A 12,917-nucleotide genomic window follows, 5' to 3' on the forward strand; every position below is an offset into this window, starting at 1 on the left:
CGAGTGGTCGCTCAATTCCCGTGTGGTACAACAGATCTTCCAGGTGTGGGGCACCCCCTTGGTAGATCTCTTCGCATCTCGAGCCAACCACAAAGTCCCTCAGTTCTGTTCCAGGCTTCAGGCCCACGGCAGACTGGCATCGGATGCCTTCCTCCTGGACTGGGGGGAGGTCTGCTGTATGCTTATCCTCCCATACCTCTGGTGGGGAAGACTTTGTTGAAACTCAAGCAAGACCGAGGCACCATGATTCTGATTGCTCCCTTTTGGCCGCGTCAGATCTGGTTCCCTCTTCTTCTGGAGTTGTCCTCCGAAGAACCGTGGAGATTGGAGTGTTTTCCGACCCTCATCACGCAGGACGACGGGGCGCTTCTGCATCCCAACCTCCGGTCCCTGGCTCTCACGGCCTGGATGTTGAGAGCGTAGACTTTGCCTCTTTGGGTCTGTCAGAGGGTGTCTCCCGCATCTTGCTTGCTTCCAGGAAAGATTCCACTAAGAGGAGTTACTTCTTTCTATGGAGGAGGTTTGCCGTCTGGTGTGACAGCAAGGCCCTAGATCCTCGCTCTTGTCCTACACAGACCCTGCTTGAATACCTTCTGCACCTGTCTGAGTGTGGTCTCAAGACCAACTCTGTAAGGGTTCACCTTAGTGCAATCAGTGCATACCATTACCGTGTGGTAGGTAAGCCGATCTCAGGACAGCCTTTAGTTGTTCGCTTCATGAGAGGTTTGCTTTTGTCAAAGCCCCCTGTCACACCTCCTACAGTGTCATGGGATCTCAATGTCGTTCTCACCCAGCTGATGAAACCTCCTTTTGAGCCACTGAATTTCAGCCATCTGAAGTACTTGACCTGGAAGGTCATTTTCTTGGTGGCAGTTACTTCAGCTCGTAGAGTCAGTGAGCTTCAGGCACTGGTAGCCCAGGCCCCTTACACCAAATTTCATCATAACAGAGTAGTCCTCCGCACTCACCCTAAGTTCTTGCCAAAGGTTGTGTCGGAGTTCCATCTGAACCAGTCAATTGTCTTGCCAACATTCTTTCCCCGTCCTCATTCCTGCCCTGCTGAACGTCAGCTGCACACATTGGACTGCAAGAGAGCATTGGCTTTCTATCTGGAGCGGACACAGCCCAACAGACAGTCCGCCCAATTGTTTGTTTCTTTTGATCCCAACAGGAGGGGAGTGGCTGTGGGAAAACGCACCATATCCAATTGGCTAGCAGATTGCATTTCCTTCACTTACGCCCAGGCTGGGCTGGCTCTTGAGGGTCATGTCACGGCTCATAATGTTAGAGCCATGGCAGCGTCGGTAGCCCACTTGAAGTCAGCCACTATTGAGGAGATTTGCAAAGCTGCGACGTGGTCATCTGTTCACACATTCGCATCTCATTACTGCCTGCAGCAGGATACCCGACGCGACAGTCGGTTCGGGCAGTCAGTGCTTCAGAATCTGTTCAGGGTTTAGAATCCAACTCCACCCCCCTAGGCCCATGTTTGTTCTGTTCCAGGCTGCACTCTCAGTTAGTTGGTAAATTTTTTAGGTCAATCTCAGTTATGTCCTCGCCGTTGCGAGGCCCAATTGACCATGGTTGTTGTTTTGAGTGAGCCTGGGGGCTAGGGATACCCCATCAGTGAGAACAAGCAGCCTGCTTGTCCTCGGAGAAAGCGAATGCTACATACCTGTAGAAGGTATTCTCCGAGGACAGCAGGTTGATTGTTCTCACAAACCTGCCCGCCTCCCCTTTGGAGTTGTGTCTTCCCTTCTCTTTGTCTTGCTACATATGGGACTGACGAACACGAGCCGGTTCGGGCGGGAAGGCGGTGCGCATGGGCGCGCGAGGACTAGCAAAGGCCTTTGCTAGTGAAGTTTCCGATTGGAGGGGCTGCCGTGGACGTCACCCATCAGTGAGAACAATCAGCCTGCTGTCCTCGGAGAATACCTTCTTCAGGTATGTAGCATTCGCTTCCTGGCCAGGTGGACGGTAATACACTCCTATCACTATCCTTTTCCCCTTTACACATGGAATTTCAAATCCATAGGGATTACAAGATGTGTTTTGTTTCCTGCAGAATTTTCAATCTATTTGATTCAAGGCCCTCCTTAACATACAAAGCTACCCCTCCACCAATTCGATCCACCCTATCACTACGATATAATTTGTACCCTGGTATGATAGTGTCCCACTGGTTATCCTCCTTCCACCCGGCAAAGAGGGACTTCGAAAAAAAGATTGCATTGGAGGCAAAAACACATAGTAAAACTTTTTTTTAGGTAAAACTTTTTTGTAGGTATATTAAAAGCACGAAGCCGGCAAAAGAATTGGCTGGACAGTTAGATGACAGAGGGGTAAAAGGAGCACTCAGGGAAGACAAAACCATAGAGGAGAGATTAAATTAATTCTTTGTGCTTCGGTCTTCACTCCATCTCATTGTACCAACGTACATTGACCAGTTGATGTTTTTTCATATTTTATATAAAGACTCCTGAAGCAGGCTAACAGCCAAAACACTGTACTGTGTTGAGTCTACACCAATAAACTGCCTGCTATCAATTGAAGTCTCTTCGTTTGTTTCTGGTTTGCCTGGTCTGTTTCCCACTCCTTTTGTGCTGCTGTTGTTTCTTCGTGGGCCTTGGTGGACCCTTACCGAATATATAAAGCTTTAACATGTGCCTTTAGCTGATGATGTGATATTTATTTTATACAGGGGAACAGCCTTTTGGGACAGTCTGGCTTCCTCTGTTGTTCACTCCTTACCTCGAGAATCTCCAAGTGGTTACCCTGTATCCTTTATCATCATTAAATCATCTGTTACTTACAGAAAAATCTATTTAGCACTCCACAAGAAAATAGTAATAAAGGTGGACAAATATAAGAAAAAAGGTGAGGAGTCCGAGTATATTCTGAGTATGAGATTGATAAATCAGTGCTCTGACAGTCTAGACATAATACCAGATATAATCCATATTTTATGCTCTACTGAAGACATGTATCATCTGTTCTGTATAATGCTTTGGTTAAGTTGAATTGATTTAGAAAAGCATTATATAAGTAAATAAACTTAACATTAACACATTGGCAAATATTTAAAATTAACCATCTGAACTTTACATTGCCTCTTGTAATTATTACATGAAAGGGTCCTTAGATCAGATAGCACCTATACATTTGACTTTTTTTTTTCTTAAGAAATCTCATCTCGGTTTCATTATGGGCTTCTCTTTCTGAAGCATTAAGCCAGAAGAGCTAAGCAGCTTGGTATAAAAATAAAGATTCACCTGCTATAGTGACTCTGTATTGAATGTCATCGAGAGTATAGGCAAGGAGTTCACCGGGTAAAGCATATGAAGGGTAATTTTATAGCAAGATGCCATAGGAGCCCACAGGGGCAGCTATATAAGCACTTTTTTAAGTAGATGTCTTTATAAAATACTTGCCTATATGGGAAAGAATGTACCTTGAACGTAGGCAGAATCACTTAACAGCTGCTCAAGAGCTGGTGTAAGCGAAGGTCCATACTTTATGCTTTTATGTACACAGATTACGGCAGTGTTTCCCAAGTCCAGTCCTGGTGTACCCCTTGCCAGTCAGGTTTTCAGGATATCCACAATGAATATGCATGAACTTGATTTGCATGTACTGCCTCCATTATATGCAAATCTCTTTCATGCATATTCATTGTGGATATCCTGAAAACCTGACTAGCAAGGGGTACTCCAGGACTGGACTTGGGAAATACTGGATTAAGGTATTTTATAATCTATATACGTATATTCTAACTCTTCCCTGTGCACACCCCTTGCCATCATGTCATGGTTGGTACTTTTACACCAGTTAGTATTTTATATAGGAATGACTTTATAAAATTGCATCCATACTATCTTTCTTAGAAATGTATCTCCAAGAACTTTTCAGTCTCATGTAGTATATATACAGTATGGAATAAAGGGAAGGCTTGCATCATTACAAGGTTGTATATCCCCGTTCAAAGCAGTATACAGTGTGAAAATACATCAGTGAAAACATTAAATCATAAAAACATAATAATAAATGACTACTTCAAATAAATACTAATAAAAATAAAACATAATCCATGGGCCATCTTATGTTTTTCACATTGTTTTGCCAGCTGCTTTCTGATCCTCTAAACCAGGGGTAAGCAGCTAAGTGCCACAGGCCTCTTGTGTTTTCAGGATATCCATATTGAATATGCTTGGCATGCATTTGTGTACAGTAGAGAGAGTGCATGCAAATGTATTTCATGCATAATCAATGTGAATATCCTGAAAATCCTGACTGGTTTGAGGCCTTCCCCTACTCTAAACCATTAGTTTGCTGTTAAACCTGAGGTCTAAAAGATACTGAGAAATTTAGGGTTTGAATCCTTAACTTTCTGTATTGTAGCATTATAGCACGTCTGTTCTTGCTGTAGCCCGCAGTAACCAGGACGACTCCTTTGTTCACTCCCAGAATTCTGTGTTGTTGAAGCTGAAGCAGGCTTACCGCTGTGTTCCTTGGAATCCATTCCCACTAGACTGCTGGATTGGTCTGTCTCTTTTGCTCTTTAATTTGATGTTATGTATTACTCTTCTTCATGGACTGCTATTTGAGTGATAAATGATGCCCAGCATTTTCTCAAATGTTATTCTTGTTCTATGAAGCAAATAATAGCGTTAATTCAGGCATTTTGAACCTGCTTCGCAAGTATTCACTCATGAGAAAGATTTGCATACACTGCCTCCATTGTAAACAAATGTAGGCTAATTAATTACCAGTAATAAGTGTACTCAGAAGAAATCATTGTAAGGGTTATACTTATAGATTGTGTGACTTATTGTGCATCTAGACAATTATACAGAAAGTTCTTACACTAATAATATCATTGTACGTTTAGTACAAGTTTATTCATTTCAAAAATTTTGTTTTCAATAATGATAAAGCACAGCAATCTTATCAAAAATATAAAACATAGCACTCCTTCCCCACATATATAACATTACTAAGAGGACATTATTAAGAAAACATTCTCAGGAGTCAGTCCATAGTGAAAATGCTGAAGTAAACCACCCAGCACACTACAAATGTTCAAATGATGTGGTATACTTGGATTTCAGCAAAGCCTTTGACATGGTTCCGCACAGGCGACTGATAAATAAATTGAGTTCCCTCAGTGCGGGACCTAGAGTAACTGATTGGGTAAAAATTGGTTGAATGATAGAAGACAGAGGGTGGTGATAAATGGAGCTTGCTCTGAAGAAAAGGAGATCATCAGTGGAGTACCGCAGGGATCGGTCCTAGGGACGGCTCTTTTTAACGTCTTTGTGAGCGATATTGCGGAAGGGCTGTCTGGTAAGGTTTGTCTCTTTGAGGATGATACTAAACTCTGCAACAGGGTGGACACCCTGGAGGGTGTGAATGACATAAGGAAGGACCTAGCGAAGCTAGATGAATGGACCGATATTTGGCAACTAAGGTTTAATCCCAAAAAATGCAGGGTCATGCACTTGGGTTGCAAAAATCCGAGGGAACGGTACAGTATAGGGGGTGTAGTGCTTCAGTTTGCGAAGGAAGAGCGGGACTTGGGGGTGATTGTGTCTGACAACCTTAAAGCTTTCAAACAGGTAGAAAAAGCGATGGCCAAAGCCAGAAGGATGCTTGGGTGCATAAAGAGAGGCATAACCAGCAGGAAAAAGGAGGTGATATTGACCGTGCTGACCTCCTTCCAGTCTGCTCTTTTACTTGCCAAACAGGACTATTACATCCAGTTGACAAATTCTCTTGGCTCAAACCCTCGACATCTGTTTGCCACACTGAACTCTCTCCTCAAAGTGCCTTCACCTCCAACCCCCCCTTCACTTTCACCCCAGACTCTGGCTGAGTACTTTCATGATAAGGTTCACAAGATTAAACTTGAATTCTCAACCAGGTCACCTCCACCTCTCCTTCCCTTAGTCCATTCTCTCAACCCTCCAACCCCTGCCTCCTTTTCTTCCTTTTCTGAAATCACTGAAGAGGAAAATACACATCTTATTTCCTCCTCAAAACTAAATACCTGTTCCTCTGATCCTATTCCCACCCATCTACTTAACACTATCTCTCCTACTGTCATCTGTTTTATCTGTCATATCCTCAATCTTTCACTGTCCACTGCGACTGTTCCTGATGCCTTCAAACATGCCGTAGTCACAACACTCCTTAAAAAAATCCTTCATTGGACCCTACCTGTCCTTCCAGCTATCGCCCCATCTCCCTCCTCCCTTTCCTATCCAAGATACTTGAACGTGCTGCTCACTGCCATTGCCTTGACTTTCTTTCATCTCAAGCTATTCTTGATCCACTTCAATCTGGCTTTCGCCCCCTTCATTCAACTGAAACAGCGCTTGCTAAAGTCTCCAATGACCTGTTCCTGGCCAGATCCAAAGGTCTCTATTCTATCCTCATCCTTCTCAATCTATCTGCTGCTTTTGACACTGTTGATCACAGCCTACTCCTTGATACGCTGTCCTCACTTGGATTTCAGGGCTCTGTTCTTTCCTTGTTTTCTTCTTATCTCTCCCAGCGTACCTTTAGTGTATACTCTAGTGGATCCTCCTCTACGTCTATCCCACTATCAGTTGGTGTACCTCAGGGATCTGTCCTGGGACCTCTTTTTTTCTCCATCTATACTTCTTCCCTTGGTACTCTGATCTCATCCCATGGTTTTCAGTATCATCTTTACGTTGAGGACTCCCAGATCTACCTCTCCACACCAGAAATCTCAGCCGAAATCCAGGCCAAAGTATCAGCCTGCCTGTCTGGCATTGCTGCCTGGATGTCTCAGCTCCATCTTAAGGTTATCAATAGAAATCAAACAAAATAAAACATGGAAAAGAAAATAAGATGATACCTTTTTTATTGGACATAACTTAATACATTTCTTGATTAGCTTTCGAAGGTTGCCCTTCTTCGTCAGATCGGAAATAAGCAAATGTGCTAGCTGACAGTGTATATAAGTGAAAACATTCAAGCATTACTATGACAGTCTGACAGGGTGGGAGGATGGGGGTGGGTCGGAGGTATGCATGGGGACATCAAAGCATATCATTGATATTCTAACAGGATGGGTGTGGGTAGGTGAGGGGTGGGGTGATCAACAGAGACATACAGCTTTATGGTTTATAATGGGCTAGGAACCCCAGGTCCTTGTTAAGTCCTTTCTGTTGGGTGTTAAAATATTCAAATATTCTGACTTCAAAGGTCTTACATTCTTGTATGGTTTTAAAGTTACCTTTCAGGATTCTCACTGTGAAATCACTGGTACAGTGTCCTGGTTCTGTGAAGTGCTGTCCCACCGGGGTGGGGGCCCTAATGGCTGTATTGTTCATGTGATGTCTATGCAAATTGAATCTTGTCTTAAGCATCTGGCCTGTTTCTCCAATATAGCATCTTTCGTTACATTTTTTACACTGAATGATATATACCACATTGGAAGATGAGCAAGTGAAAGATCCCTTTATGTTGAATATCTTTCCTTTGTGGGTAACTGTGGGGTCCTGTGAAATATTTTGGCATAGTTTGCAACTGGATAAATTACAGGGACGTGTGCCCTTCTGTTCCTTTTCAGTCTGTGATGGAAGTTTACTTCTGATTAGCTTGTGTTTTAAGTTGGGTGTTGTCGGAAGGCCAGTACTGGTGGGGATGGGAATATCTCTTTCAGTAATTCATCCTCCTGGAGTAGAGGCTGTAGGTCTCTTATGATTTTCCTCAGTTTTTCCAGCTCTGGGTTGTATGTCACTACCAGAGGGATTCTGTCTTGGATTTTTTTCTCCTTGTACTGTAACAGATTCTCCCTGGGTGTTTTGACGGAGGAGGCAATATTCTTGGAGATTATTTTGGGGTTGTAGCCTTTCTGTTTGAAGGATGCAGTCAGGATTTCTAGGTGTCTGTCTCTGTCCCCTGGGTCAGAGCAGATACTGTGGTATCTTGTGGCTTGGCTGTAAATAATGGATCTTTTTGTATGTGAAGGATGGAAGCTGGAGTTGTGGAGGTAGCTGCATCTGTCTGTGGGTTTCTTGTATATAGATGTTTGTATACAGCCATCACTGATTGAGACCGTGGTGTCCAAAAAATTGACTTTTTCTGGGGAGTAGTCAATTTTGAATCTGATTGTAGGATGGTATGTATTGAAGGCAGAATAAAATTGTTTCAGAGTTTCTTCACCCTCCGTCCAAATCATAAAAATGTCATCGATGTATCGGTAGTATTTTAGAGGTTTGGTCTGGTGTGTATTCAGAAATGTCTCTTCCAGCTCAGGAATAAAAAGGTTGGCATATTGGGGTGCTGTCCTGGTGCCCATCGCAGTGCCCATTATTTGCAGATAGACATCATTGTTAAAGCGGAAGTAGTTGTGAGTTAAAATGAATTTGATTAATTTTGTAATAGTTTCTGGTGAGTATTGATGGTCCAGTGTGGATTTTTTTAGGAGTCTTCCACATGCAGCTATGCCATCCGCATGTGGAATGTTGCTGTATAGTGATTCTACATCCATCGTGACCAGAAGGGTGTTAGGTGGTAGTTGCTTGATGTTTTTCAATTTATTCAGAAAGTCTGTGGTGTCTTGTATGAAGCTGTTAGTTTTGTGTACGAGAGGTTTCAGAATTCCCTCTATGAATCCAGATATTTCTTCCGTGAGTGTGCCAATACCTGATATGATTGGTCTGCCAGGGTTTCCCGGTTTGTGGATCTTGGGTAGCATGTAGAATGTGCCTACAGCAGGTTGGTTTGGTATGAGTTTCTTCAGGTGAGGTTGCGCTTGTGTAGGAAATGTTTTGATAAGGTCTTTCAGCTGTTTTGTGTAATCCTGTGTGGGGTCCTCAGTTAGTTTCCTGTAGTATTTATTGTCTGAGAGCTGTTTGTGCCCTTCTTCAATGTATTTTTGTATGTCCATAATTACCACTGCGCCTCCTTTGTCTGCGGGTTTGATGATAATGCGTTCGTTAGTTTGTAGGGTTCTTATGGCCGCTCTTTCTGGTGGGGTAAGATTGTACAGGATTCTCTTTTGTTTGTTGGAAAGTTGGGATTTCACCCTATGTCTGAAACTTTCTATGTAATTATCCAGCTTGTAGTTTTGTCCCTCCTGTGGGGTGAAATAAGTGTTCTTTTGTTTAAGACTGTACCGATGAGGATGCCTCCGTGGGATGAAGGGGAAGATCCCAGGTATTTCTCTTCCGAGGAGTCTTGTGGTCTTCCCTCCGATCCTACTCCTTTGCCAGAAAGAAAGCTTTCTCCCCCGGAGAGTCTTTCTTTCTCTTCATTTGTCCGGGAAATGTCTGTGGCTATTCCCTTCCATGTGGTATCCGAGGATGAGCCCAGGACTGAGATGCTCAAGGTCCTTGACTATCCTTCGCCACCTAAGGAGTCCTCCACTGTTCCTTTGCATAATGTGCTCAAGGAGACACTTATGCGGAACTGGATGAAACCGCTAACTAATCCCACCATTCCCAAGATAGCTGAGTCCCAGTATCGGATTCACAGAGAACCTGAGTTGATGAAGTCGCAGTTAACTCACGACTCTATGGTTGTGGATTCCGCTCTCAAGAGAGCCAGGAGTTCTAGAGATTTTGCCTCAGCGCCCCCGGGACAAGAATCTAGAACCCTGGACTCTTTTGGGAGAAAGACCTATTAGTCCTCTATGCTCGTGGCCAAGATTCAATCCTACCAGCTCTACATGAGCATTCACTTGAGGAACACGGTGAAGCAAATGGCGGACTTGGTGGATAAGCTCCCTCCGAAGCAGGCCAAGCCTTTTCAGGAGGTGGTCAGGCAGCAGAAGGCGTGTCGTAAATTCCTGTCCAGGGGTGCTTAAGATACTTTTTGATGTTGCATCCAGAATCACTGCTCAAGGTGTAGTGATGCGCAGACTCTCATGGCTGCGTGCCTCTGACCTGGATAATAGAGTCCAGCAGCGGATTGTGGATGTCCCTTGCTGGGGGGATAATATTTTTGGTGAGAAAGTCGAGCAAGTGGTCGATCAGATCACGCAGCGGGAAACAGCTATGGACAATCTCTCCCGCCGGGTGCCTTCTGCTACTACCTCATCAGGTAGACGTTTTTTTCCGGGGAAGAAGGAATGCTCCCTATGCTTATAACAAGCGTAGGTACAATCCTCCTTCTCGACAGCCTTCTCAGGCTCAACCCCAGCACGCTCGTTCTCATCAACAGCGTGCGCCAAAGCAGGCCCCTGTAGCTCCCCAGCAAAACCAAGGAACAGGCTTTTGACTGGCTCCAGCTGAGCATAGCCACTATAAGAGTGAACAAAGCACCACATTGCATAATATGAAAAGAACTTATGATCCCAATTTTATGAACACCCTACTTCCACCTATCTCCATTACCCTTTTCTTCCTGAATACAACTCTGATGGCCCATTGTCTGGAGTCTTATGACTAAAGTTCACACGAGCAATATATATTCAAATCAGAAAATCAAAAACCACCAAAATCATCAAATGTGGAATTACACTGAATGAGAAGTATTAACCCAGTGTGAACTTCTCATTCAGTGTAATTCCATATATGATGATTTTGGTGTTTGTTTTTTTTTAATTTTCTGGATTCTTATGACTCCAGGCGTAAGATTTTTATTTTATATTTTTTATTATGATAATGTTATTCCCAAACCTGTTGTGGCTTCTTTAATGTATGCTGCTCAGGACCTTTGTTGGCGTAGGCGGTTAATAAAACTAGGATTAAATTAGATTAGAACTTGAACATGAGATAGATTTGCATACAATGGAGGTAGTGCATGCAGGTTAATCTTATGCATATTCATTGTGGATATCCTGAAAATTTGATTAGCTGAGTATGCCCAGAGAACTAGGTTGAGAATCCCTGCTTTAGCAGAAGCATTTGCAGCAATGAGGTTGTGTTAGACCATTGTTTTGTATATTGTGGTACATTTCCTCTTCAGCACATTCAGATGCTTTTGTCAGTAATGAGTACATTGTATTTTATTCCTGTTTTGTTCATTTAACACATTGACACCACTATTGATTTTTTTTTAATTGTGCACATATTTTAGATTTGGAATATGTGTCTGCTTATGGATGAGCTGCTTTAGTGGTAAAGATTTGGGTTACATTGATGGTTGTTTCTGATACTTGAATATAGCAGAAGGAGAAGGTAAGAATGCACCAAATCAATATTTTTTTATCATTTTTATCCCTTCAGACTTCAAGAACATTATAGATCCAGGACATCACAGCCATTCCCTGACAGTGTGTGCTAATCACAGCAGCGCAGTGGACTTGTTAAAATGGGTCATGGAGAAATCACGTATAATGTACGAAGCACGTGCCTACTTGCACTGGTACTGGAAATATGGCTGTGAGGAAGAGGATTTCCGACAGGCTTTTGACACACTGCACTCAGTGATCAATAACTACGGTAGTGTGGGAGATTGAGTCATACCCTCACTGAAGCCTACAGTTCAGAAACATTGGCCTTTTGTTTTGTTAGAACTTGTGAGCACCTTTTCTCACTAAGGGCTTCTTTTACAAAGCCGCACTAGCAATTCCTTCACGGCAAATGAGAGGAAGCCCATTCAATTCCATGAGCTTCCTCTCATTTGCTGCATGAGAATCAGTAGCAGGGCTTTGTAAAAGAAGCCCTAAAAGTATTCTGGAAAGAAATCAAATTGCATTCTGAGATTTTGCAGTCCTGATATTCAAAAAGTACCAATGGCAAGAGAATTTTAAAAATTTAAACAGAACAGCTAATACCATCACTGATTGCCTTGAGCTGTCAGAGAAGCCTGTGTGAAGTAATTAGTTTTTTGGCAGTACAAAGTTGGGTGTTTTCATTGTGAGCCAGTACTAGAAGGCACATAAAAAATACACATATTAACTTGATCAAGTACTATAAATCTATTGTGAAAATAAAATTTTAAAGTGGAGGGAATTATGTAGCTGGATGAGAAAAGCTATTAAACAGACTTTGAGACAGAAAACTATCCTATATAATAATTCTCACCTCCAACGTTCTGAAGCTTCCTGGGACCGTGGCTTCTGCTGCAGGTGGTCTGCTAAGTGCAGTAGATCACACTTATGTCACTGGCCGCATTCTGATATGCTCCCAGCAGACCACTCCCACTCCACCCTTCTCTCGCCCTCCCCTTCGTAACAGCCACCTGCTTAAAAGTTCGTCACTTCTGCACGCAGGGACGCCGCTACTGACAGCCTTTTCTTCCGCTTCTTTTTCAGCTATTCCTGTGGTCCCGCCCTCACTGGAACAGCTGAAACACAAGCGAGAAACAAAACTGTCGGAAGCGGCGTCCCTGCGTGCAGGAAGCTCCCTATCCCCCCCCTCCTCCTCCTCCTCTTACCGGGGTCCCAGCGGCAGCATTGAAGAGCGAGCAGGCTCAGCGAGTCTGCTGCCTTCCCTTCTCTTCACTCTGACTCTGGTCCCGCCCTCATTTCCTGTTTCAGCAAGGGCAGGACCAGAGTCAGAGCGAAGAGATGGGAAGGCAGCAGACTCGCTGAGCCTGCTCGCTCTTCAATGCTGCTGCCGGGACCCCGGTTAGAGAGGGGGAGAGGGGAGTTGGCGATTTTGGAGGGGGGGCAACGTGCACGTGGGGGGATGGAGGGGGGACTGGAACTCGGAGGGAGGACAGAGCGAAGGAGAATGAGGGAGGGAGGGGGGACTGGAACTCGGAGGGAGGACAGACTGAAGGAGAGTGACAGAGGGAGGGAGGAAGCCATGGAAATTGGAGGGGAGGAAAGGGGGCCGTGGGACTTGGAGGGGACAGAGGGAGAGAGTGAGGGGGGGAGGGAAACCTTGCTAGCACCCGTTTCCTTTCATACAGAAACGGGCCTTTTTTACTAGTATATTAATAAAGTCATTGTAGTGTCCATATTTATATCAATCTTTTATATTCATTTAAACCAG

The 12,917-nt window shown here is 43.8% G+C and overlaps 1 protein-coding gene across 4 annotated transcripts in view; it reads left to right on the forward strand.

Moving 5' to 3' along the window:
* Positions 1-11,586, forward strand: part of LOC115465994 (tubulin delta chain-like) — a 145,908-nt gene extending 134,322 nt beyond the window's left edge. For all 4 annotated transcript variants that reach the window (XM_030196945.1, XM_030196953.1, XM_030196928.1 and 1 more), the window contains 3 exons: positions 2,702-2,777; positions 4,399-4,540; positions 11,202-11,586. In XM_030196945.1, the coding sequence (XP_030052805.1) occupies positions 2,702-2,777; positions 4,399-4,540; positions 11,202-11,434 (451 nt within the window). In that variant the 3' untranslated portion in view covers positions 11,435-11,586. The remainder of the gene's footprint in view (positions 1-2,701; positions 2,778-4,398; positions 4,541-11,201) is intronic.
* The last annotated feature ends 1,331 nt before the right edge of the window (positions 11,587-12,917 follow it).

Source organism: Microcaecilia unicolor, chromosome 1, assembly GCF_901765095.1.
Source record: "Microcaecilia unicolor chromosome 1, aMicUni1.1, whole genome shotgun sequence".
Lineage (NCBI taxonomy): Eukaryota > Metazoa > Chordata > Amphibia > Gymnophiona > Siphonopidae > Microcaecilia > Microcaecilia unicolor.